This window comes from Ammodytes marinus, assembly GCF_949987685.1.
Source record: "Ammodytes marinus genome assembly, chromosome: 8".
Classification (NCBI taxonomy): domain Eukaryota; kingdom Metazoa; phylum Chordata; class Actinopteri; order Uranoscopiformes; family Ammodytidae; genus Ammodytes; species Ammodytes marinus.
In genome coordinates, this window is record NC_137212.1 from 31555780 (window position 1) to 31583771 (window position 27992).

Genomic DNA, 27992 nt, shown 5'->3' on the forward strand with positions numbered 1-27992 from the left:
AGCCTCCTCGCGAGCCGCGCGTCCAGCAGCAAAAATACAGTAAATATTATGTTTCACATCATAGGCTACAAGCCACACATTGACACAGGCCTACATATTATAACCATATGAAACAACAATAATTTTATGTTTTATTTATTTATTTGTAGGCCTATTTATTTATTTATTATTTTTAACCCCATATCGTATCAGTTATATATTTCGCAGTTTTCACTTCGTGCTTCCTGCTTCTCTCCACCCCAGAATGTCTGTCCAATGAATGAATGACCTCAGATCACGTGTGGTTTTACTTCTTAATGCTGGTTCACTTGCAAAAGGGGCAATATGAAAGTGGACCGCACCAACAAAAAAAATCTAAACTCTATTTGGTCTGGACCAAAGCAAGTGAACTAGCTGACTTTCCCAGTGTGAATACACCTTTAGTCTAAGTGAGTAGTAAGTTATTGAGACCGCCTGCCACTTTGGCTGGTGAAAGATGTGGGCTCTGCTGGCTTTCCTAGCGAAATAAACTCGTGTCACCACCAGTGGCGGCTGGTGAATTTTCTTTTAGGTGGGGCTGAAAGTTTATAAACCAAACCCCTGTAGGGGGGTCTGGGGGAATCCTCCCCCAGAATATTTTTTTTGTGATTTTCACATATAAATGAAGCATTCTGGTTCTCTCTCTCTCTCTCTCTGTCTGATGTGTGTTTGTGAGAAAGCCACCCTGTGGCGCTAATCGGTATAACACCCAGAAGTACAGGCCTTCAAAGACTGATTAAGAGATAATAAAAGTTGAAATAAATCACCAGCAAGTGACCATATGTCTTGTGCGTCACACCACCATAGGTTTGCAGAGAACTATATACAATATGCACACTAAAGGCATAATGCCAACATAGGCTTGCAGAGAATTATTTACAATATGCACACTAAAGGCATGAACTATATACAATAGGGCATGATGTAAACGTTCTGCGTACGTTCTCCTCTCAAATGGGGTTTCTAAAAGCGATTGAACTGAATTAGGGGGTAATTCGTCCATATTGACAGCTGCAACACAACTAGCCAACACAACAGAATAGGTGAATGAATGAATAGGTGAGGTTCTAGTGTTATGAACGTGACAATCGCATAAACAACCAACGTGATAATGTTAAGTCTAGCAGTAATAATCATACATGCTCAAAGTTTAATAAGCACTGCATAACATTTTGAATTGCACTACTCATAGACTATAAAAGAGGGGCGGAAAGCTGCTACTACAACTGCTAGGGATCTTTCTTTATATGTCCATGATAAGGATGCTAACGGAACACGAGCGGAGAGGTGTGTATCTCCTGCTCTGACCGCAGCTGGGAGGGACTGCTGCGTGAGGACTCTGCCGCCTGTCAGTGCTCTGTGACGGGGGAGTGGCCACGGAGGCTCCCTCTGCTTGTTGAGAAGAGTTAAAAAGTGATACTTGCTTTGGCGAAAAAGTCACCAATAACACCAGAAAAAAAGCTAGATTTTTCGCTTGTCGCTGTTTTGAAAAAAAAGTCGCCAGGGGGGCTGAAAAGTCGATAAATATAGTGACAAAATCGCTAACTTGGCAACACAGCACGCGACTCCGCGAGCAACCGTTAGTTAGATCCGAACGTTGTTGTTATTGTTGCCAGGGCTGGACTGGGACAAAAAATCGGCCCTGGCATTTTTGGCCATGGCAGCCCACCATGATTATTTATACGATATGTGGAGGCAGGGGCGTTGCTCCAAATTCTGGGCCCCTATACAGGAAGTCCTGATGGGCCCTCTGAGAGGCAGTCTTACAATACAAACATGTAAAAGCTATGTTTGTCTATAGTCCAAAACGTATGAGTGACTGGTCACTCTCTGAGCCAGATAACAACACAATGTTTCTATTGATGAATGACCAAATCATTACGCGTACTTGAACACAACCCCTGGTCTAATGACTCTTAATAACCATGCACACACACAGTGTTTCTCACAGGAATTTGGGAGACTGTGTCGTGGACCCTCGACCTTCTGGAGGGGTCCGGGGGAATGCTCCCCCGGAAGATTTTTTTTCAAATGTTAAAGTAAAATTCATCATTCTGGTGCACTTTGAAGAGAAAACTAAGGATAAATCAACTGTTTCCTATGTAAGCTATTTAGTAGGCTATTATTTGCTGGAATAATGTATAGACACAGATGACCAAAAAGCAGAAAGAAGAAATGTACATGTTTAAAGAATCCAGTCAGCTTCGGGAATTTTTTTCCTTTGTTTGTATTTTTTAATGGCCCAATATAGGCCCCTGATCTTCGTAGCCCCGAACAATGTTATTTAAAAAATAACATACATGTACTGACGAATGAAAGGCCCATGAAATCTTTTTTTTCCCTAAATAACGTTTTTCTGGGCCTTCAAAGATCAGGGGCCTATATTGAGCCAGTAAAAAAATATATATATATATATATAGGGGAAGGTGGGGTGATTTGTGCATTTTGGAAGTTGCAAAACCCCTTGTTTCTAGAAAACCGTGGAAGAAATTGGAAATGTGACCACATATTTAAGAAGAGCCATCCATTTGACTCATCCTGTAAAGAAGGGAGACACAAGGAATAAGATATAAGCACATTTAAGCTCAAAAAACTGTGTTTTGCCTTTCAAAGTAAAATTTCCATGATCAAGGTTTTTTGATTATTGTGTCTGAACAATTATAGACACGTTTGAAAACATTTGACACATGTTTTAGTGCTTTGGTATGCTACACTTTGAGTCTATATAGTTAGCACGATGTCAACCCTAAATTGCTGCATCATGCCTATTATCCAAAATTCTGGGGATGGGGTGATTTGTGCGCAAGGGCCTGGGTGAGTTATAAGTAAGTAAGTAAGTAAAATGTATTTATAAAAGCACATTTATGACAGTTTGCACTGTCCAAAGTGCTGTACATAGTGCATTCAGTAGGTAAACAATGAAGGTAAAATAACAATAACCAAAATAAAAGACGTAAAGCCCATACATCCACATAAACACAGATAGTAGTGCAGAGGTAAGTAAGTAGTGCAGAGGTTAATGGGGAGGAAACACCAGGGTGTACATATGGGTTTTGAGCCTTGATTTTAAAGGCAGAAATGTAGGGGGAATCACATTTGTCAGGTGGCAGTTGGTTCCACAAGCACGGAGCAACTAGTGCAAAGTACATTTCTGAGAGTTGTGCCAGTGGCATGGCTGTATACGCTGGTCACCAAAAGAAAGTGATTGTCTACAGTAGCTCAGAAGAGAGTGACATCTCAATTCCACTTAACGACACCACTGATGAGAGTTCAGATGGCCAGAAAGATGATGATGGTGACTTTGTCATTGGGTGATTTGTGCGACAAGACAACTTTTTTTCCGAAAGCTATATTTCTTAAACAGTTTATTCCAGATCCAAAGTTTTTATTGCCAGGGATGCACAACATCCTGAAATATATGTACATATTTGAGTTGGAGACATAACTGTCAAGGCCTCACTTTAAAATCACTTTGAGTAAAAAGTTGCACAAATCACCCCACCTTCCCCTATATATATTTTTTGGGGTGCAGCCCCCCTCTGCCTTGGGCCCCCCAAGCCTGTCCGCAGTCCGACGGCCCTGAACGTAACTGACCATCGTCAGATGCTCATAATTACGGAGTATAAGTTGAATGCATGATAATACAATTCAATGCAGCCTCTGAATGGGCGGCCCTCTGCTGTGTGTGTGATTGGGCCAGGCACAGCCCAGAACCAATCATAATGAGTAATGGCCTGGGACAAAGTTTTATTTAACTTTCAGGTGAAGTTGACAGCCTGCACGCACAATTATATGTCCATGGCACTCCCGAGAGGGAAGGGCCCTCGGCCCTCGGCCCTTGGCTGTGTGACTCGGCCCGGCCCGGCCAAGTCCATAAAAAAATAAAAAATAAAAAATAAATTTTTTCTTTTTTTATAAATGGACCCGGCCCGGCCCAAAATGCCTGCTGGCCCACCGGGCATTTGCCCGGTACGCCCAATGGCCAGTCCAGCCCTGATTGTTGCCAGGTAACCAGTTACTGGGCTCCAATGCCAGCGCCCCAAACGCTTCGTTAAAACTGAATGGCATCAGAAATTGATATGGCCACTCTGAGTGAACGACAGGTTTGGGCGCCGTGAACTGGCGACCGTAGAAGTGAAATTAGTCAGTTTAGAGCTTGAATTTCACCATGAAATGTAAATACAGTGCCAGAATATAAATTCAGTGTGCATTCTTAAGCAAAATTAAATAGTTTAATTGCCTCAAATTAACACACACAAAAAAAAAAAAATTATTTTATTTTATTATTTGGGGGGGAGGAGGGGGGCGGTGCCCTAGCGCCCTCTATGGGTCAGCCGCGGCTGGTCACCACTGGTAATGTCAGGTACACGGCTTTCTACATTAAAAAACACTCTATAGATCAGCGCGTAGCAGTTAAGTTACTGTTAAAACAAACGGCTGCGGCTTCACATTAAAAGCATTTCACTGGCTAAACATTAATAGGATTTCACTGGACAAACGTGAGTTGACTTTTATTTTGAAGCTGAAAGGAACAGGAAGGTTGCGCTGACACAACCCAGCAGCCTAGCTAGCAGCATGTCTTCTGTTTTTGCGATTTCTACATGGTGAAAAAAGAGGAGAGAAAGCTTGTCATTTGCAATACTAACCCTAAGCTCACACCAATGGCTTCAAGAACGTTAATGGAATTTGTTTTCAGTTACTGTAAACGGATTGTCACCGCAAACTACTTGCTTGCCCATTTTTCTGAACCCATGTGCACGAGTAAAGTTTTCAAAACAATTGCGTCTGAACGCATGTATGAGAGAAACTGTTTAGTGACGCTCACCTTTCCACAGTGGTCTGGTTCTCCGTCTGGTCTGGGTTGAGTTTGTGACTGTCAGACTTGGCTGCCTGCTCGTTGACACAAGCCAACAGGGTGGTGCCCTGCTTCAGAGCTAGCTTCAGTTCATCCTGTTCACAGACATAGAAACATTGGAAATATCATTTGTAAAACAGATGGCCAATGTTTGTGTGACATAGGGTTGAAAAGGGGTGGAAAGTTTCCGGTAAATTTCCAGAAACTTTCCACGGGAATTTTCGCTCTGGAATTTTGGGAATATTCAAAATTGGGAATTATAGGAATTAACTAAATGGCGGTCATTTAAATGATTTTTTTCATATCCAAACATAAATCTAAACATATAAACACTATATTTTGTCATAGGCAGACATCCATGCAAACTAATCCATTTAAAAAAACATCACATTTGAACAGATTTATTTGTAAGAAGAACTTTATCAAGTTTTGATTATTTTATGAACAATCAATAATTTCACTGAAAACAAAAAGATGAATGTTGAGTAAAATATTACCTATCTCTCTCACCCCACCCATTCAGTAAATTAAGTAAAATGCCCCCCATGTGCTGGAGGAATGCACAGTGCATGTAGGGGGCGTGGCCTGAGTACCCCTGCAGTAAGCAGTGTGCTATGTGCAACCTGCCAAGCTTACTTGAAATCTGGTTGTTTTAAGTCAAGATTATGCTAAAATATATTGTCCCCAACTATATTTAAAATCACTGTTTAAAGCTGGGAACACACCGCATTGGCCGCCTGCGGCGGTTGGCCGCGTGAATGCAGGAGGTTCGCCGCTTGGTCATATTGGGCCATGTTCACCGCAGTCGCCGCCGCGGCCAACCGCAGCCTCATCGTAGGCAGCGGTTGGCCGCGTGACAGCAGGAGGCTCGCCGCTTGATCATATTGGGCCATATATTCCTGACGCCGACGCCGAGATCAGACCCGTCACACTTACGGTGCAACAACAACAATAACATGGTCCAGCTGTGCCAAAAAATACAGATGTAGGTTCACTGTGTAACCAGCGGCAGTCTTGTCACAAATATCATTAAAACAGCCTGAACACGCACCCCGATCGCAAATACACACACATTAACAGCAATTCAGCAACATACTAAACACATTAACAACAGCAGTGTGTGCTCAGCGGCTAAAATAAAGGCAAACATCAGCCTACCTGAAAGTGAAAGTGTGCCGGCTGACGGAGGACAACACCGGTTCTTCGCTGCACTATATTGGAATTCCACACGGACACCGCCGTCAAGTTTGGGTATATTATCCTCAGGAACAGCACACAGCTTGGTGAGTTTCACTATGCTAACCGGCGCTACCTTGGCTAAAGTACAACCAACAGCTAAACAGATGCAAAATAGCCTACACATATTTGCAGAATGTATTGGAAGCCCGATGTCCTCACTCCACACGCCCACCTCGTCTTGCAGACCACCGCCACCGGGCAATCTCAACGCTGATTGGCTGTGGAGGCGCGGTGCCCGGCGGCGCTGCAGAAAAAGATGAAAAATTTCATCTTTTTCTGCGGCGCCGTGCTCGCCGCACAAGCCTTCGATTCACGCTCCTTCGATGACACAATTTCTATGCGCCGCTAATGGCCGCGCTCCCGATTCACGCGCCTCTCATGAGGCGCGGCCACGCGCCGCGCAAGCCCCCGCCGCCGGCCGCTGGACGCCGATTATTGGGTGGACGCGCGGCCACGCGCTAGTACATTGACTTTGTATGTAATCTCGCCGCGCGGCCAGTGCGGTGTGTTCCCAGCTTAAGCCTCTGTAAACCTGGTCTAGTGAAAATCAATATAGGATATCAAGTTGGGTGTCTCAATAAACTTTAAAAAAATCTGATTTGAAATTAAATGTTCATAAATATTTTAATACTTAGTTGAAAAATCTGCTTTTTACTGTCTAGAACGTTTGCCTGGACTGAAATAACATAGTTAGAATGAATTAGTGCATTTGGGTTGCTTTATATTGAGTCAATTTCCGTTTATTCTCGTTAATTCCCCAAATTCCCGTTGATTCCCATACATTCCTGTTAATTCCCATGGAAAGTTTCCAACTTTGAAAATTCCCGAATTTTGCAACCTGTGACATGACCCATTTACACTTTTATCTGGAACATGGTATGTATCTAATATCTGGATAAAGACATCTTGCAGCCCATTGCCTTTACACCGGCTATAATGCAAGAATGGCAAACTGGTAACCATGGTGAGCCATGGCGGGTATTGTTGAGGGGCTTCTAAATGGCTGCAGTGTGACCTACAGTAAGAAAGACATACAGTCCTAATGCTCCCGGCATGGCAGGACCAGCATTCATAACAAAACATTTTTAGACCAAAATAAATGTACAGTATGTATGCTGTGACCTGTGGATTTACTGGCAGAGTTAAGGTACATGTGTGATGTGCTTTAGAGCAGAATTCAACTTTGATCAGTTCTGAGTAACACATTTACTCCATCAAAGGGACACCCTCTTGTCTGTGCTGACCTTTGAGGTAAGAGAGAGAGAGAGAGAGAGAGTCCAGATTATGAGGAAAGTGTTATAGCTGCATGATCCAATCATATGTTCCAATCAACGAGAAGTAACATGAACATATTTACAATCAACAGTAGCCAATGCTTGACCCCTATGCAATCAGACAAATTTAGCTTCTAAGGCTTCTTCCATCATCAATTTCACCAGGATATGCAAATTGATCTTGCTGTACCACTTTTCTGCTTTTAATGTTACCCTCAATAGTTATCAGTTAGATTTGACTGCTTACGAGGAAACCTTCCACAGTGACGTATTAAATCCATATGGTGGCACACATTTGAATCTAAGAACCATTCAACCAGTGTGGACATTGTTGTCATGCATGCACTGTGCTTTGCATGTGCACTGGTGTATGAAGTGTATATTTAATGACCTTAAGGCTGTCATGTTTGTTAGTGTGTGCGGTGAGCAGGTCTTTGGTGCACTGGACGTCATTGGGCAGCTCCGTCTCTGCCAGGTCGGTTCCAAACTTCTGTAACATCTGGGCTGTGCTTTTCACTGTCATGGCAAAGTTCTCTATGGCCTAGAGAGAGAGAGAGAGAGAGAGAGAGAGAGAGAGAGAGAGAGAGAGAGAGAGAGAGAGAGAGAGAGAGAGAGAGAGAGAGAGAGAGAGAGAAGGATCAAACATGACTAGAACTCTGCACAAATCTACAATTCCTACTTTGTATGTCCATCAATGTGTGATGAATCTACATTTCTTTCACTTTTGGAAAGGGCTAAATCCCTAGTGTTAAGAATTAGTGTATTTAGATGAGCATTTACTAACAGTGCGGTGGTGGATCCACTGACTGTGACAGTACTCCAGGTTTCCTCCCAGCTCCCGGGTCAGCTGCTCTCTGTCCACATATCCATGCAGGTCTGACACAGAGTTCAGCATCACAATCTGAAAACACATTCAACACATTGGATTGAATTGTGTCCTATAATTAAGGGGGCTGTGTTTGTTTGTGGTTTGTGAATCTGTTGTATTTGTATTGAGGGATATATCCTGGAAGTTAAATGTTGGACAGTCTCTGTTTGCAATTGGGTCCTACCTGCCTGCCTGCCACCAGCAACCCGTTACAAACACATTTAAAAAAAAGTTGGGACAGGGGCTTTAAAAGATTGGGAAAGCTGTAGAATGTTAAAAACTATCTGTTTGGAACATTACTCACATAAACATTAACTGGTAACAGATGATAATATCATGAATGGATATGAATCCTGTAAAGATTCAGTCTTCACAAGCAATAACGGGGTCAGGCTCACCACTTTGTGAAGAACTGCAGAGGAAAACAGTCTAACAGTTTAAAAACAACATTCCTGCAAATAATTTAAGGATTCCACCATCTACAATCCATAATATAATTAAAATATTTAGAGAATCTGGAGTCATCTCTACACGTAAGGGGAGAGGTCCAAGATTAAAATGTGATGCCCATGACCTCAGGTGGCACCACATTTAAAAAATACATAATTTCATATAGGTTATCACTACATGTGACTTGGGGCGACTGTGGCTCAGGTGGTTAAGCGGGTTGGCCAATGATCCTAGGGTTGGCGGTTCGATCCCCGCCCGGCCACCTGTGTCATGGTTTTTGTGTCCCTGGGCAAGACACTTCACCCACCTTGCCTCGTGTGAATGTGTATGATTGCTGTATGTTTGAGGTGGTGGTCGGAGGGGCCGATGGCGCGGAATGGCAGCCTCGCTTCCGTCAGTTTGCCCCAGGGCAGCTGTGGCTACTATCGTAGTTTACCACCACCGGTATGACTGTGTGAACGAGTGGAACCTGGAACTTTGGGTGTCTTGAAAAGCACTATATAAATCCAATCCATTATTACATGGGCCATGGAACACTTCAGAAAACCATTGTCGGTTAATACAGTTCATCACTGCATCCACAAATGCAAGATAAGACTACCATGCAAAATTATAGCCATATCAACCACATCTCCAAATGCTGCAGACTTCTCTGGGCCTGGGCTCATCTGAGATGGACTGAAGCAAAGTGGAACAGTGTGCTGTGGTCTGATGAGTCTACATTTCAAAAAGGTTTTGTAAATCATGGACGTTCTGTCCTCAAGGCTCCAGAGAAAAAGGACCATCCAGATTGTTACCAATACAAAGTTAAAAGCCAGTGTTTGTGATGGTATGGGGGTGGGTTAGTGCCCATAGCATGGGTAACTTGCACATCTATGAAGGCACCATTAATGCTGAAAAGTACATACAGATCATGGAGCAACGTGCTGCCATCCAGACCATGTCTATTTCAGGGGCGGCCCTTCATATTTATCATAAGACAATACCGCCACATTCTGCACCTCGTCTCCCATTTAAAAAAGTGGTGCATTATGAAGCACAAAACATCACAATGGAGACCCCGGAATGTTGAGCATCTGAAGTTGTATTTCAAGCAAGAATGGGAAATAATTTTGCTTTCAACAATTAATGTCCTCAGTTCCCAAACGCTTACTCATAGTTGTTAAAAGAAGGGTGATATAACACAGTGGTAAGTATGCCTGTCCCATCTTTTTTGAAACGTGTTGCAGGCACCAAAGTTAAACTTTTTGTACAGTAAATGTACAAAAAACATTAAAATGTATCAGTTTAAACAAATAGATCTGATCTATATTGTCTTATGTTGAATACATGTTTGAAATGGATTTGGAAATGATCACATTCTGTTTTATTCGTACTAATGCAGTGCCCGTAGGAAGCAAATATTAGCTTTAAATGTAATGAAAGTGGGACACAGAAACAGATGTAGTCACACAGACGTTGAAATGGCTGTTGCTTCGCTCGTCAATGTCACTTTTGGTCTTTCTTTAATATTTTTTTGCGCCATATAATCCTCAATTCTTTATTGGCAAAGCAGGTGAACATTTTTATTTATTGGTAATTGCAGCTTGAAGGCAGCAGCATTTATTTTTACAACCAAAATGAAGGGCATTTTGCATTTTACGCTAGCTGTGTCTCAATTCAGGGGTCGCATCCTTTTAAGGACGCGCATAGACCGTGAAGGCCCGAACCAAAGGCCGAACGAGCGTTGTTAAATGAGACGGTCTCTACAGGTCTCCGTAGAGCATTTACGGTTTGCAAGCCGTTACCTTGCGTGACGACTCGCCGCTCCTGTGCTGCCTAGAAACCCTGATTGCTGCCAACGGATACAGCCTTGTCAACGAAGGAAAAAAGAAAAAGAAGTTGCCTACCAGACGAAAAGAAAAAAAAGTACAAGAATAAAGAAGGACAAGAAAAACAAAAGAAAAGACAAGAAAAAAAGAAAGGAAGATAAAAGTTAAGAAAATGGAGCAACTGTTGCTGTTTTGTTATTTATTTATTTGAGGAGGTTTCATGCCATCTCTGAAAAAAACGCAATGAATCTTGGGATACGTTGGGCCGTGAAGGATTCATCCGTTGGACCCTTCAGATCCGTGAAACAAAAGCTGCATATGAAGGAGCCTTCCAAATGGGACAAGCCTTGACGCGCCGCTATGACGCAATCGGCCTTCAAATGCAGCCTTCGAAGGATGCGACCCCTGAATTGAGACACAGCTATAGTCTGTAGCTCATTTAGGTGTTGGTTTCAGCAGAAGCCAATTAAATCAGAGGGAGGCGGGGTTTAGTCAGGGATTACATCATGCTCCGTTCTCACTGTGGCCTTCAGTGTGACCACGAATTTGCCGCCAGCATAATATAAATATGAAAACTTCTACATATTTGGTCCAAAAAACTTCAAAATCAAGGATGCACACTTTCGTGCTGTGCACAAGCCACTTACGGAACCTCAGGCCGATCTGACAAGAAGTCAGAGAGATATGCGAGCCACAGACAGACACACAGACAGACAGATGTTTCTTGCTTTATAGATAGATTTTACATAACGACCCAACTTTTTCACAATTGGGGTTGTACTTAAAGTTCTCTTTCTGTTTTAATGGGGCGTGAAGGTGTGAAAGAAGGTGCAAAAACACAAGTGGTGCAAACGGCACAGTTTACATGCAGAATTGGAAGTTAAGACGTTGGAAACTTTTTTTTTAGCTCTTTAACTTTTTTTCCACACATAGTTTAACTGAACAATGAACAGAATAAATACTGTGACAATTTGTGTGGCAGTACGAGCTCTTTTTGTATACCTGGCTACACTATCACAGGTGTGGCCTGCACAATCTGAAAACTATAGTTGCCTATAAAAACTTTACATTCTATCACGTGATCCTGGTCCAGATGGTGGATTTGGTTTGTCTTATATACACTGATGTCTCTCTACTCTGAACATCCTTTTTGGTTGATCATTTTTGTAAACTCTTAAATTGGATTTATATGGCGCTTTCTAGGCACTCAAAGCGCTTCACAGGGTCCCAAGTTCATTCACACACAGTCATACCGGTGGTGGTAAACTACGATAGTAGCCACTGCTGCCCTGGGGCAGACTGACGGAAGCGCCTACGGCCCCTCAGACCACCACCTCAAACATACAGCAGTCATACACATTGACACGAGGCAAGGTAGGTGGGTTAGTGCCCATGGCATGGGTAACTTGGAAGTGTCTTGCCCAAGGACACAACAACCATGACACAAGTGGCAGGGCGGGGATCGAACCGCCAACCCTTCGATTGTTGGCCGACCCGCTCTAACACCTGAGCCACAGTCTCCCACATTTGATGTATCAGTGATTCTTGAGAAGTGGGACAAAACAGGGAGCAATGTTAAAAAAATACAAACCCTATGTTTCGGCAAATTAAATTCATGTATGTATCCAACATATACTAAGCTACTGAGCTAAGCTTTGACACAGCCTCCCAGCTTTAGTTTTTTTTACCATCATTGGCCTATCACCACCGTCAGATGTCAACTCCGTCAGATTTCCTGTCTGACTGTCAAGGTTTCAGGGAAAGAAAAAAAATGGACCGGGGCAGAGCATGGGGTGACCGGCTGGCCAGGGACCAGGAGTGGGACAGTGCACGGGGTGACGGGCTGGCCAGGGACCAGGAGTGGGACAGTGCACGGGGTGACGGGCTGGCCTGGGAACAGGAGTGGGGCGGAATGGAGGGGTGTCAGGCGGGCGGCCAGAAAAAGGCCCCAGGGCACGGCTGTGAGCTTCAGGCGGACGGCCTGGGGGGCAAGCAGGGACACGGCAGGGAGCTTCAGGCGGACGGCCTGGGGGGCAAGCAGGGACACGGCAGGGAGCTTCAGGCGGACGGCCTGGTTGGTGAGGGCTCCGTCCCTCTGGAGGCCTGCAGCGACGAAGATGCAGGTGAGGAACCCCTGCAGGAGCGAGGGGCAAGACCTCTCAGGCAGGGACAGGGGGGCAAGACCCCTCAGGCAGGGACAGGGGGCTGGGCCCCTCGGGCGGCAACAGGGGGCTGGACCCCTCGGGCAGCAACAGGGGGCTGGACCCCTCAAACAGGGGGTGAGACCCCTCAGGCAGGAACGGAGGAGGAGACCCCTCGGACAGGAACAGAGGAGGCGACCCCTCGGGAGGAGGAGGCCCCTCGGACAGGAACGGAGGAGGAGGCCCCTCGGACAAGAACGGAGGAGGAGGCCCCTCGGAGGAGGCCCCTCGGACAGGAACAGAGGAGGAGGCCCCTCGGACAGGAACAGAGGAGGAGGCCCCTCGGACAAGAACGGAGGAGGAGGCCCCTCGGACAAGAACGGAGGAGGAGGCCCCTCGGACAGGAACAGAGGAGGAGGCCCCTCGGACAGGAACAAAGGAGGAGGCCCCTCGGGAAGGCAAAGAAGACAGGCCTCCCCTGGCAGGCCTGGAGGGCGGACCCCCCCCATCAAGATGTGGAGACCGGACCCTCTCATGACGACGTGGAGAGGACTCAACTGAGGGTCCAGAGATCAGCTCAGGTAAACACCCCTCCTCAGCCACAGCATCCACCTCGGGCTCAGAGTGACCTACAGGTTCAACCACGGGCTCTACCAGGGGCTTGGGAATCACCTCATGGACTTCAGGGACGGGTTCAGGTTCTGGAACTACTTCAGGTACCGACTCAGGCTCTGGAGTTGGTTCTGATTCTTTCTCTGTCACAGGTTCGGGGACCAGAGTCAGCTCCGAAGCTGGAGAGTTCTGAGGAGACGGATGGCACTCCAAACTCCACACCCCCACTCTAATAGTCCGCGAGGCAGGAGGAGGCTGGTAGCTGGAATGCTGGGGCTCTTGTGGTTGGTTGGGCGCCTTCTGGAGCTGGTAGCTAGCATGCTGGGGCTGGTAGCTAACATGCTGGGGCTGGTAGCTAACATGCTGGGGCTGGTAGCTAGCATGCTGGGGTGCTTGAGGTTGCTGGGGCACCTTCCGGGGCAGGTAGCTAGCATGCTGGGGCTCCTGCGGTTGGTTGGACACCTTTTGGAGCTGGTAGCTAGCATGCTGGGGCTGGTGGCTAGCGTGCTGGTTGCTGGGGCCCGGGACCTGAAGCTTGTTGCTGGAAGCCTGGGGCTGGAGCTTGTTGCTGGAAGCCTGGGGCTGGAGCTTGCTGCTGGAAGCCTGGGGCTGGAGCTTGCTGCTGGAAGCCGGGGGCTGGAGCTTGCTGCTGGAAGCTGGAGCTTGCTGCTGGAGGCCGGTGACTGGAACTTGCTGCTGGAAGCCGGAGACTGGAACTTGCTACTGGAGGCTGGAGCTTGTTGCTGGAAGCAGGACACCGGAGCTTGTTGCTGGGGGCCGGTGACTGGAGCTTGTTGCTGGAAGCAGGACACTGGAGCTTGTTGCTGGAAGCAGGACACCGGAGCTTGTTGCTGGAAGCAGGACACCGGAGCTTGTTGCTGGAGGCCGGAGACTGGAACTGGAGCTTGTTGCTGGAAGCAGGACACCGGAGCTTGTTGCTGGAGGCCGGTGGCTGGAGCTTGCTGCTGGAGGCCGGAGACTGGAACTGGAGCTTGTTGCTGGAGGTTTGGGATGGTGTGCTAATAAATTCCTCTGCCCAGTCAGGCAGCAATTTACGCAGCCAAGGTCTAGAACCAACCTCCTTGCGGGCTGACGAAAGGACCTCCGCTCTCGCCACACAGTCCACCGCATACTTAAAGTCATTTTTCAGGCAGGTGAGAATATACGTCACCTCCCTCAACTCCAGTGCAAAGTGTGTGTCTGCTGGGTTCATTTTTGGCCAGATTGTACTGTCAAGGTTTCAGGGAAAGACAGACAAGAACCCAATTGCAGGACACAGGAAACAGTAGATTCAATGAAGTGGATGACAAACCAGGTAGTAAGACAGCGTGGCAAACAAGTCCAGTTGGGGCAGGCAAAAGGGAAAGTCCAAAGACAGGTCGAAACACGAACAGGCAAGCAGGATCGGAACACAGGATGAAATCCGAATGCTGGAAAGCTGGGTGAATACACTAGGACATCAGACAATCTGGCAACTGACTGAGGGAACTGAACAAAGATATATACTGGGGCTGATTAACTGATGAGGAGCAGGTGAGTGTGGGGCAGACCAGGTGAATGTAATTAACAGGGAGTGCAGAGCAGGAGGGAGTGGCGGGGTCTGAAATTACATGAGAGTTAGAAAGGAAACCAGGGGCCTATTGCATAAAAGTGGAATAAAGACATCAAGGATGATTGATAGAGCCAGCCTTGACAAAGTCTAGCCTGGGCACTTTGGATTAGTCAGTTGCATAAACGCCAATCCAGGGGCCTATTGCATAAAACTAGGATAAGGGATTAACCTAGGATTTTTCGGTTATCCTGGCTTGCGTTAGCCATGATCCGGTTGCATAAAAGCGGAGGGACATAAGTTACCCTGGAGATTTATCCTTTACGTTTAGCCTGGTCCCGACCAGGCTAAACGTAAAGGATAAACTTATTCTGTTGCCTGACTGGCTCAGTCAGCTGTCACTCCGATCTGAAGGTGTTTAACAGTTATTCCATGATCTTCTGTGTAATGCTTAAGTTTCAATAACCTGTTTTAAAGTACCATATAAAAGACTGCATTGTCATTTAGTTAAATAGTTATTTTTTTATTAGTTAACCTGAACCATTTATAATTAACTTAATTATATAAATTATAATAATTTATGTGATAGTCTGTTCATATTGCGGACTATATTTATACAATTGATTATCGATGGTAGATGACGTTGCAAATGTGGGTCAAATAAATTCACTTTGTACTTATAACTATATCGAGGTGCATCTAAAACAAAATTAAATATCAATGAAAGTTTCCTTTTTTCTGTAATTTAATTCAAAAAGTGAAATTTAAATATGTTCTAGATTCATTACACATTAAGTGAAATTAATCTAGAATAAACATACTTTTCAGAAGGTCGACATTTCTGATTGGTTGTATGCAATATTCTAATATTTTGAGATACTGGATTTTTTATTCCATGATCAATCAATCATCCAAAAAGAAGGCCTGACATATTTCACTTTGTGTAATGAAAGTTTAACTTTTTGAATGGACTTTCCATGATATTCTATTTTTTAAATGCACCTGCAGACTGCTCACTGTCAACTATTTTATCATAAAACAATGCAGGGACATCAAGATTAGTTGGCAGAGATGACATCCCCTGTATAAAATGAACTGCCCCCTGACTTACGGTTTAAACTAGCAAGGCATTGTGGGAAAATGGGCCGTCTTTTACATTTTTACATCAGTAAATCTGTGTTCGATCTCTGGGTCTACTTCTGAAAGCTGTGGGCTGGCTCTTAACAGAATTACTTACACCTGGCTTGACAAAGCAGCCCCTTTACATCCTGGATTGGCGTTTATGCAACTGACTAATCCAAAGTGCCCAGGCAAGACTTTGTCAAGGCTGGCTTTATCAATCATCCTGGATATCTTAATACCACTTTTATGCAATAGGCCCCAGGATGTAAAGGGGCTGCTTTGTCAAGCCAGGTGTAAGTAATTCTGTTAAGTGCCAGCCCACAGCTTTCAGAAGTAGACCCAAAGATCGAACACAGATTTACTGATGGAAAAATGGAAAAGACGGCCCATTTTCCCACAATGCCTTGCTAGTTTAAACCGTAAGTGAGGGGGCAGTTCATTTCATACAGGAGATGTATTCTCTGCCAACTGTTCTTGATGTCCCTGCATTGTTTTATGATAAAATAGTTGACAGTGAGCAGTCTGCAGGTGCATCTAAAAAATTGAATATCATGGAAAGTCCATTCAAAAAGTTAAACTTTCATAGATTCATTACACAAAGTGAAATATGTCAGGCCTTTTTTTTGGATGATTGATTGATCATGGAATAAAAAATCCAGTATCTCAAAATATTAGAATGTTACATACAACCAATCAGAAAAAGGATTTATAATACAGAAATGTCGACCTTCTGAAAAGTATGTTTATTCTAGATTAATTTCACTCCATGTGTAATGAATTTCTAGAATATATTTAAGTTTCACTTTTTGAATTCAATAACAGAAAAAAGGAATTTTTCATTGATATTGAATTTTGTTTTAGATGCACCTCGATATAGTGATAAGTACAAAGTGAATTTATTTGACCCACACTTGCAACGTCATCTGCCATCGATAATCAATTGTATAAATATAGCCTGCTATATTGAACACCAATTATTATAATTTATATCATTGCATCTTAATCTAATTATAATTAAGTTAATTATAAATGGTTCAGGTTAAATAAATAAAAAAGAAGGACTATTTAACTAAATGACAATGCAGTCTTTTATGTGGTACCTTAAAACAGGCTAATGAAAATAAAGCAATACACAGAAGATCATGGAATAACTGTTAAACACCTTGATTTCAGATCGGAGTGACAGCTGACTGAGCCAATCAGGCAACAGAATAAGTTTATCCTTTACGTTTAGCCTGGTCCCGACCACCTCACGTGACGTGGATCACCTCATCCACGTCACAGGCAATGTCCTCCCTTGCCAAGCAACGGAGGAAATATCGCCTTGCGTGCAGTATCCAACCTTTTGCAGAATTTTTTGGAAAGATTGATCCACTATATTTTCAATTAGAAAAGAAAACAAGTTTATATTGCAATTTCATGGTTTTGGCCAACAAAAGAAAAAAAACAACGAATAGGTAGGATCGCAGTTCAACAAGCAATTCAGTGTGTCACTATGAACTCTGAAACAATTACAGTAAAAAAAAGATGTGTTGTAAGGAATGGGGCGAGTGGATTATGAATCCTTTGGATACCGCCTCCCGTTTGTGTCTGGCTACATCGCCTCATCGACATCACATGCAATGTCATCCTTTCAGAAGCAACAGCAAAAATATTCCTGATATCCAGTCTAAATGACCTAATTATGGAGCTATTGTGTTGTTGGGCTGGAATCTCAGACCAGCCTCCTATATTGTTAGGCCATGATCTATAACATGGTCCACTATAGTGACCCTGTCTCCGTCTGTTGTCTCCTTTGTCATCATCCTCCTGCCTCTCTCTCTTGTCCTCTTCCCCTGACTCTTACTGTCTCACAAAGGAGCTGAGCTCACCTGAGGTCTATGTGTAATGCTAAGGCTCACACTGATTGGTATTATATTAGCTTTATTTTTTATTTTTCATGTGTGTGAATCTGTGTGCTTTTCCAATTTTAGTTGTGTTTTGTATTTTAAATAGATGTGTTTTCCAAAGGATTGCAGGTGATTTCCTTTTTGACCAATGTGTCTTATGTAAAACACTGTGTGTAGTGTTTTGCAAAAAGTGTGTTGGAGAATTTCAAACACAGTGCAAAGCACTTATTGTGTTTGTAGGGTTGGTGCTTGTGTTTAGGACATGGTCACTAAAGTTAGAGGTTGTGATGCTTTGGGCCTAGCAACCACTATTAGTGTGTAAGCATTAGGCAAAAACTGTATAAAGAAAAATGTCATAAGTAACACACCTTACATCTCTTAAATAAACCAAATTTTCTGTCCCAAAAATACAAAAAAAATAGATGTCCAAGTGATGTGTATCTGATAGAGTTTGCATGGTTGACACTGAAGCATGCTTACCGGTACCTTCATTTTATATTCATCCTTGTGCAGCCGGATGCCGATGTCTGCTATGGCCTTCTGGAACCACCTGGACGGCCTCAGCACCAACACCAGCTGCAGGTTGCCTGGAAACGCCACCTGCACAAAACAACGTGTTCATTTACAATACACCTCCAAAGCACCCATTCATTAAATGACATCAATCATTCAGAAACTTTCTTTTACTGATGTGCTAATGCATATGCTTATATATGGGTCAACTTGCCGCTGTCAAACCATTAAAGGTGAAAGAGTCAGTGATTCTGGAGAACCCTTGTTGTCAAAATCCCTTTTTGTGGTGTAGTGGTTAGAGATTGTGTGTAGTGTTGTGAAAAATTGGTGTTTTGGAAGAGTTCCATTTCAACTTTTTCAGATGTGTTAATAGACACCTTTACAAACATATTGTTGAAGAAAGCTAGTGGTAAGGAATTTATTCCCAGATTTTCACAGTATTACGATATTATCTTTATTACGATTCACTTAACTGTACGTACTGTGTGTTAAAAAGAAAATCTGCCCAGGGTCTTAAAATGTTAAGTACACTAAGGGTATGTCAACAAAGGGGCCAACCATAGCTAGCAGCACGCCCATTTACAGAGCCTAGGCTGTGTATTAACATTCAATTTTTTTGAAGCGCACATACAGTATACTGGAGACTAAAGGAACGTTCAAGAAGCATGTCGTTCACAGAAACATACACAGTCTACACAACTTCCACACGTTTAGCCTCTGAAGGTTTGGTTTCAGGCTCCCAGTGGAGGGATCACTGAGCTAGAGAATATGAATGAAAACAGTCTGCCACTGAAAAATATCTTCTTGTTTTTTGTTTGTTTCCTTTAACCCTTCTTTGACTATTCTGTCGCGGCCGACAGGATTGCGCATGCGCTCTTCTCATTCCCCTAACTCTTAAACCGTTTCTGATATCTAGATCATTCAAAAACTATCAGAAAGCGGAGAAGTAGAGCTTTGCACCCATATACTAATCATTACGGTAGCCCACTGGACTTCCGCAGTACGACCGTCCAATCACAGACGAGATTCACCAGCATGTGACGTATTTGTAACATGAGCTTCTAAGTACCGTAACTCCTGAATGGTTGGGGCAATTCAAAATATTCGACCGGTTTCTGAAAGTAAATAACGAGAGCTTTCCGATGGTATATGCTATGATACACTAGTCTCTACTGTGAACACACTAAACGTTACGGTAAACATACGTCGAGTCCGAGCTAGCGAAAATCGGCTAAATCGGACCAACAGCTTTCAGTTGAGTGAATAAACGACATCGCGGACATCGTGTGGAGAGGTTTATTGAGTTTTAGAGAGCACTTTCTGACATGTTTGAGCTTCTGTCTAAGCTAAACATGCTAAGGAAGCTAGCAACAGTGAGCAAACGTCCCTGGAGTTTCATTACTGTCACACAGCAACTCCAAAGAGAGTAGTGGAGAGAGTAGAGCAGAAGAAAATATTTCTCTGGAACTAACAAAACGCCTTTGCACTCCTCTCATAAAAAATATCATATCTCAAAAACTAAAACATGTACATTGTTCAAATCACTAATGAAGTCTTCAGAAATATTTTGTTCATGTTTCTACATTCAGAAATCTTTCGTATCAATGTTTTTTTTTTTTTAGCTCGTAAAATACGATGAAAAAAAATCCGCTATTTGTTTTTTTCTCATTTATGACACAATTTCAACACTTTTATTAATACTTTTGAATTATTGACTTAGATAACCTTTTAGCTTGGGTTGTACAGATTCTAATGATATGAAGCATTTGAAGATACTCAAATAAATGACTTCACAGTGAGCAAAAATACAAATGTATGCGCCGGCGAACGTTTGTATTACAGTCAAGAGAGGGTTAACCCCTGATTCAGAGGATTTTCAATGTTCCATATACTGCCATCTAGTGGACACAGACATATGTTACCAGACTATGGTACCAGTAGTACCAGACCAATAGTATCTATGCTTTAATAATCAGTGATTTGACTTAGTTCGGTACCTATGCAATAGATGGGACTAGGGTTGCCGAAAATTCCCGGAATTGACCCTTTTCAATTCCCGGGAAAAAAGAGCCTCCTCCCGGGAGATCCCGGGAATTCCCATTAAACCGGAAGTGCCTTTTTAATACTTTATTTTGTACCCACGTACTCGGCCGAGTGGTTTATTGGGCACGTTATAGCCTCATAAGCCCAGGGCAGACTGGATGCTAGCTCTAGAATGAACTAAGGGCATTAAAAGTTAAGTCATCTAAAGGCGTTTTCAGACGGGAGGAGACTGTCTGTGCACTCGACATGGACCGGTGGAGATAGGAGGCTCCGCGAGGAAACGCCGTGCGGTAACCATGGAAACAACTTTTGTTTACAACCCTGTGTCGCTGCTGTTAAATATCTACTCATATTGTTAACATTTGTTTAGTTAATAAGTGGATTAGTTATTCAGTTTGGTTTGGTTTAAATGTCTACTTTGTGGATTAGGTCTAGGTTTCACTTTAGTGTTTGGTGGAAGGAACGGGGCGAACAGCGATGCTCCAGCTGTTTCATCTCATTAGATTCATGTCGCTACAAGAGAAAGCAGCAAAAGAAACAGGCTGCTTTATGTTCATCATACAATCTTGACTTGAATACAGAAGAATGGTGAATATCACCATCTCATTGAGGAGAGAAAAGTAAAACACTGTTCAGCTGTGCCAGGCTGCCAGCGCGTGTGTGTGTGTGAGAGAGAGAGAGGAGCACAGACGTGACAGTTTAGCTGTACGGACGCTTGTCGCTCCGTCTGTAGAACTGCGGACTCTCTCTTTCTCCACTCGCATGTCAATAGCTGCGTTAAGCCCCTATCTCACTGGGCTGCGACTGTTTGCGACAAGTTGGAGACTGCATTCGCAAACGAGTCTCTAAACTGTCTCCAAACGTTCGCGGAGGTCTCAATTTCCTCGCATGAGTCGCAGAGCCGCGCAGTCCTGTCGCATGAATTTTGAACATGTTCAAAAAAAGTGTGCGACAAATCTGTCTCAAAATAGTCTCAGAGTGGTCGCATGTGTCTCAAACGCGTTGCAAACCCTTCTCAATTTAGTTTCCGCGAGTCAGAAAGTGCGAGCAATGTGAGACAACTTTGCGAGGGTTTGGCGACATATGAAACTAAATTGCGACTGATTTGAGACAAAATTGAGACGGTCGTGAGACGTTCGCGAGACATAAATGCGACCTCCTGGCAAGTGTTGGGCAAGACATTCGCAAACGTGTCGTGAGGAACCAACTCAGTGAGACTGCAAGTGAAAATTGTCGCTAATTTGCACATTTTGTCGCAATTTTGTGTCTCCAACTTGTCGCACACTGTCGCAGCCCAGTGAGATAGGGGCTTTAAGGCCCTATCTCACTGGGCTGCGACTGTTTGCGACCAGTTGGAGACACAAAACTGCGACAAAATATGCCAATTTGTGACAATTTTCACTTGCAGTCTCACTGAGTTGCTACTTACGACACGTTTGCGAATGTCCTTGCCGGGAGGTCGCATTTATGTCTCACGAACGGAATGTCAGTCTAATTTTTGTCTCATATCAGTCGCAATTTAGTTTCATATGTCGCCAAACCCTCGCAAAGTTGTCTCACACTTCTCGCACTTTCTGACTCGCGGAGACTAAATTGAGAAGGGTTTGCGACGCGTGCGACACACCTGCGACCACTCTGAGACTATTTTGAGACTGATTTGTCGCACACTTTTTTTGAACATGTTCAAAATTCAAGCGACAGGACTGCGCGGCTCTGCGACTCATGGGAGGAAATTGAGACCTCCGCGAACGTTTGGAGACAGTTTAGAGACTCTCTCGCGAATGCAGTCTCCAACTTGTCGCAAACAGTCGCAGCCCAGTGAGATAGGGGCTTTACAGACGTAACTACAGTTTAGTACGGCCGCTTGTCGCCACGTCTGTAGAACGGTAGTGCGTCTCTCTCCACTCGCATGTAATTGAAAATGTATTACCAGACACGTCAAAAGCCTCCCTTATGAAAAGGCCATGATGGCGACGAGAGTATATTTTATTAGTAAAGGCCACTATTAATGCATTAAAATAATTAAAAAAATTAAAAAACGGGAGGACGGGTCCCGTGGCCAATTTCCGGTACTCCCGGACTGACTCATTTCCCGGGAATCCCGAAATCCCGGACCCGTCCAGCAACCCTAGATGGGACCCACTCTACAAATACTTGTCAAATACAAATAACAGAGAATAGAAAACCAAAGGTTATTGAATGTATTACTAGTTTTTTCACATATATAGCTTGATGTACCTTACATTTGTAGTGTTAAAGCAGGATAAAACGGTAGCTGCGTGTATTCTGAAAAATCACATGGAGTTGCACAAAGTGAAATCATATTATAGATTTCAGTGATAAAGGCCTTATCTATCTCTACTTTTATATCTGAGGATATCTAACAGATAAGCGAATACTGTATTAGCACGTCTAAATGCAGGATTAAAGTTGGGGTATATGATTTGGGAGAAAATAGCAGCAGGGATAGAGATTCAAATCCAAATACCTCAACCGCTCCACGTGTGTTCTCTCTGGTCCCTCCCTGACATGCTCTACCTGCTGTAGCTCCTCCCTCCGACGACAGTTATGCACGTTAATTTCTTTTCAACTAGTGTATTTCCCGGTCTTTCCTCGTATCCTTGCTGTCTAAAGCTGGGAACACACCGCACTGGCCGCGCGGCGAGATTACATACAAAGTCAATGTACTAGCGCGTGGCCGCGCGTCCACCCAATAATCGGTGTCCAGCGGCCGGCGGCAGGGGCTTGCGCGGCGCGTGGCCGCGCCTCATGAGAGGCGCGTGAATCGGGAGCGCGGCCATTAGCGGCGCATATAAATTGTGTCATCGAAGGAGCGTGAATCGAAGGCTTGTGCGGCGAGCACGGCGCCGCGCCTCCACAGCCAATCAGCGTTGAGATTGCCCGGTGGCGGTGGTCTGCAAGACGAGGTGGGCGTGTGGAGTGAGGACATTGGGCTTCCAATACATTCTGCAAATATGTTTTTGCATCTGTTTAGCTGTTGGTTGTACTTTAGCCAAGGTAGCGCCGGTTAGCATAGTGAAACTCACCCAGCTGTGTGCTGCTCCTGAGGATAATATGAACCCAAAGTTGATGGCAGTGTCCGTGTGGAATTCCATATAGTACAGCGAAGCACCGGTGTTGTCCTCCGTCAGCCGGCACACTTTCACTTTCAGGCCTTTATTTGTGCTGCTGAGCACACACTGCTGTTGTTAATGTGTTTAGTATGTTGCTGAATTGCTGTTAATGTGTGTGTATTTTCGATCGGGGTGCGTGTTCAGGCTGTTTTAATGATATTTGTGACAAGACTGCCGCTGGTTACACAGTGAACCTACATCTGTATTTTTTGGCACAGCGGGACCATGTTGTTGTTGTTGCACCGTAAGTGTGACGGGTCTGATTTCGGCGTCGGCGTCAGGAATATATGGCCCAATATGATCAAGCAGCGAGCCTCTTTCGATCACGCGGCCAACCGCCGCCTTCGATGCGGTGGCGGCTGCGGTGAATATGGCCCAATATGACCCAAATGATCAAGCGGCGAGCCTCCTGCGTCCACGCGGCCAACCGCCGCAGGCGGCCAGTGCGGTGTGTTCCCAGCTTTAGCGGTGTAAGCAGTTGTTGTTAAACAGGAAATAGGACATTTAGGGGCCATTGATTGTAGACATTGCTGTTTGTTGGCAAACTGTCAAGCCGGGAACACACCGCACTGGCCGCCTGCGGCGGTTGGCCGCGTGAACGCAGGAGGCTCGCCGCTTGGTCATATTGGGCCATATTAACCGCAGCCGCCGCCGTTGGCCGCGTGACCGCAAGAGGCTCACCGCTTGATCATATTGGGCCATATATTCCTGACGCCGACGCCGAGATCAGACCCGTCACACTTACGGTGCAACAACAACAATAACATGGTCCAGCTGTGCCAAAAAATACAGATGTAGGTTCACTGTGTAACCAGCGGCAGTCTTGTCACAAATATCATTAAAACAGCCTGAACACGCACCCCGATCGCAAATACACACACATTAACAGCAATTCAGCAACATACTGAACACATTAACAACAGCAGTGTGTGCTCAGCAGCACAAATAAAGGCAGACATCAGCCTACCTGAAAGTGAAAGTGTGCCGGCTGACGGAGGACAACACCGGTGCTTCGCTGTAGCCTACTATATGGAATTCCACACGGACACTGCCGTCAACTTTGGGTTCATATTATCCTCAGGAACAGCACACAGCTGGGTGAGTTTCACTATGCTAACCGGCGCTACCTTGGCTAAAGTACAACCAACAGCTAAACAGATGCAAAATACACATATTTGCAGAATGTATTGGAAGCCCAATGTCCTCACTCCACACGCCCACCTCGTCTTGCAGACCACCGGGCAATCTCAACGCTGATTGGCTGTGGAGGCGCGGCGCCGCAGAAAAAGATGAACATTTTCATCTTTTTCTGCGGCGCCGTGTTCGCCGCACAAGCCTTCGATTCACGCTCCTTCGATGGCACGGCTCATGAGGCGCGGCCACGCGCCGCGCAAGCGCCCGCCGCTGGACGCCGATTATTGGGTGGACGCGCGGCCACGCGCTAGTACATTGACTTTGTATGTAATCTCGCCGCGCGGCCAGTGCGGTGTGTTCGCAGCTTTAGACTGCTAGGGTCGTGAACGCTCACGCAACTGACGCAACAACGTCGCTGCCAAAGTGAATGGACAGTAGGGGTGTGCGGAGACGTCATTATCTGTATCTGTATCTGTATCTGTTCAACCAACAAAATTATCTGTATCTGTATCTGTATCCGGATACACAACAAGAAGTGGGCGTGGCGTATACCGGAAGTTTCTTTTACATTAGCCTACATTAAAGGAAATCACACCTAAATTGATTTTCTAAACTAATATTCATTGTCAATGCAATTGTTGTCCCTTCAAAGCATCATATTGATGTAATGTTGACATATAAGTCAAAAAGTCAGATATATTTCTACCTTTTCATCTCTCTCTCTCTCTCTCTTCTTTGTTCTCAGAATACGAAGAAATTCAGGGTACGAAAATATTGATAAATAACAGCCCAAATCTGTGCATAGGCTACTCACTGTTAGTAAATGAGGGCCAGTGTTTTACTTTTAACTTAATTAAGGTATCCCTTTAACTGGGGGAAATACAGCTGTAGGCTATTTCATGATTATTTTTTATCTCTATCTCTATCTCTCCCCCTCCCTCTTTTTTTACTTTTGTTTTACTAAACTAAGATTTAGGAACAATATATGTATCAACGTACCAATCTCATAAACCCTAAATAATATGTTAGCCTTTCCACAAAGCCACATGTGATTTTAATGTGTCAAGTTTGCAGTTTCCGATTTTATTGTATAGGTCCTGAAGTAGGCCTAGCCGTATACGCATTGATTAACAGCTGAAAAAGTACAGGTCCTAAGCATCAGTTTGATGGAAACGTTGTGGTGTTTGAAAGAGTTTAAGCAGTAGGCCTAGTGAATGTAAATACATCGGGGAAGGGCTGACGGTGACTCGGGGTGCAGCATATTCCATAGGTTCGTCTCTTCTCCGCCACGGCAGCGGAGGAAACTCACATAAAAACGGCAGCGAATGAGACAGGTAGAACCCTCTATTCAAGGGAAAGGGCGAACGCGCTGCGTTTATCAGTGGATAAAAAGAGAGAGACCGCGGGTCACGGGACGTGCCCGGTCCTCTCATGTCCACCGCAGAACAGCTGTTAGTGTCATTCTACTTGTTGTGTCATTGAGGCGGAACGCGCTGCGTCAATTAGGCGCATAATATATAAAAAAAAAATCCCCGAATAATAACGGGACTATTCGGAAATTATCCGTATCCGTATCTAACTCATTATCCGTGCTTATCCGAATACATATTCGGATTCGGGCTCATCCCTAATGGACAGTCCCAACAGCCAATAAGAACGGAGAATCGGAGCCTCGCTCTGATTGGTCAAAGTGTAGCGGTGGCACTTTTTGGGGGCGACGCACAGAGGCAGGGGAGAGCAAAGTGATGAGTAGATATTCTCAGACCACTTCACCTGCATATAGCTGAATGGCTAACATTTTTGGCAAATTTTGCAGTGAAAAAGTTACCCACCCCAGCTTTAAATACACATTTCTTCTGTAAATGAGCTCTGTTGTTGGATGTCTTTGGTTGAAGTTGAAAGGCTGTTTGTTTGCCCTCCTGTATGCAGTGTTAATACATAGTGACCTGTATGGTGGAATGTATGGATGTGTTTCAGACTCACAGCGATCCTGGACAGAGAGGCCTTCACTGAGCTCCACTTGTCCTTCCTCCGGTCCATGATGATGACGAAGCCGATGCTGGCAGCGTCCAGGCTGCACACAGGACAGAGGAACAGACTAATCAACTAATGCTCCTCAACACACACACACACACACACACAATATAATTCTGATGGCTAACAGTCTAATAATGACACTTTAACATAGGATTGGTGGTTTATTCTTTTGCATAGCAATGTTTTCTTTAATAGTTGTTGTTGGTATTTTTATTTTATTATTATTATCTTTATTTAACCTTTATTTATACTCAAGATTTCATTGATGGGTGACCCTCATTTACAATGATGTTGAGAAACAAAAACAACAATACATACACAATATACAATGCAAATACATCAAATACACAACAATCTGGTAAAGAGAAACATTTTAGACAGAGATGTAGAGTGGCTGGAAATAAAATGTAATTGGTAAAAGTACAATATGGCCTAATTAAAACAGTTACAGTTTGGTAGATTTAAGATAGTATGTTTAAATTGGTTAAAGGATATCATGGTATTCATTTTAATTTGTTGCTGTAAGTTGTTCCAGGAGTCGGGGGCACTGAAGCTTAAAGCTGTCTGTCCCAGCTCAGACCGGGCTTGTGAAACATAAAGCATAAGCATGTCAGTGGAGCGGGTCTGATAAAGCCCATCTGAAATTTGCAGCATTTCTGTTAAATAACGAGGAAGCTTCCCGGTCAAGGCTTTGTAAATAAAAATGTGCCAATGTGCTTCACGTCTCTCTTTAAGAGATGACCACCCAACGTTTTCAATGTGAATCTACCTGGGGATGCTGGTCAGGTAGGTGACCACATTGAGGAAGTCTTCTTCTGGCACTTCACTGAAGCCTGAGCATTCTGGGAAGGTGATGATGGGGGCGCCATCTTTCCCTCGCCCTCCTACAACACAGACAACACCACACTCAACATTTGATTTGATTTGTATTAACCTTCATTTAACCAGGAATATTCCCATTGAGAATTAAAAAACATTTATATTGAGAGGGAGTTCTGGCCAAAAGAGCAACTAAAAATATCAAAGTTTCAGGTTCAAAACATAATTTCACATTTAAAATTCATATAGATAGATAGATAGATAGATAGATAGATAGATAGATAGATAGATAGATAGATAGATAGATAGATAGATAGATAGATAGATGTGATGGGAGCCAGGAAGACACAAATGGCTCCGCCTAAAGCTGCGAACACACCGCACTGGCTGCGCGGCGAGATTACATACAAAGTCAATATACTAGCGCGTGGCCGCGCGTCCACCCAAGAATCGGCGGCGGGCGTTTGCATGGCGCGTGGCCGCG

At 44.3% G+C, this 27992-nt stretch overlaps 1 protein-coding gene across 1 annotated transcript in view; it reads right to left on the minus strand.

Annotated features, from left to right (window-relative positions):
- The window catches only part of mcf2l2 (MCF.2 cell line derived transforming sequence-like 2), a gene marked incomplete at its 5' end in the record, with an annotated part of 282391 nt that overhangs the window by 174020 nt on the left and 80379 nt on the right, over positions 1-27992 (minus strand). The window contains 6 exons of the mRNA XM_080033371.1: positions 4844-4968; positions 7778-7927; positions 8171-8287; positions 18309-18428; positions 26636-26726; positions 27459-27573. Coding sequence (XP_079889497.1) covers positions 4844-4968; positions 7778-7927; positions 8171-8287; positions 18309-18428; positions 26636-26726; positions 27459-27573 — 718 coding nt within the window. The remainder of the gene's footprint in view (positions 1-4843; positions 4969-7777; positions 7928-8170; positions 8288-18308; positions 18429-26635; positions 26727-27458; positions 27574-27992) is intronic.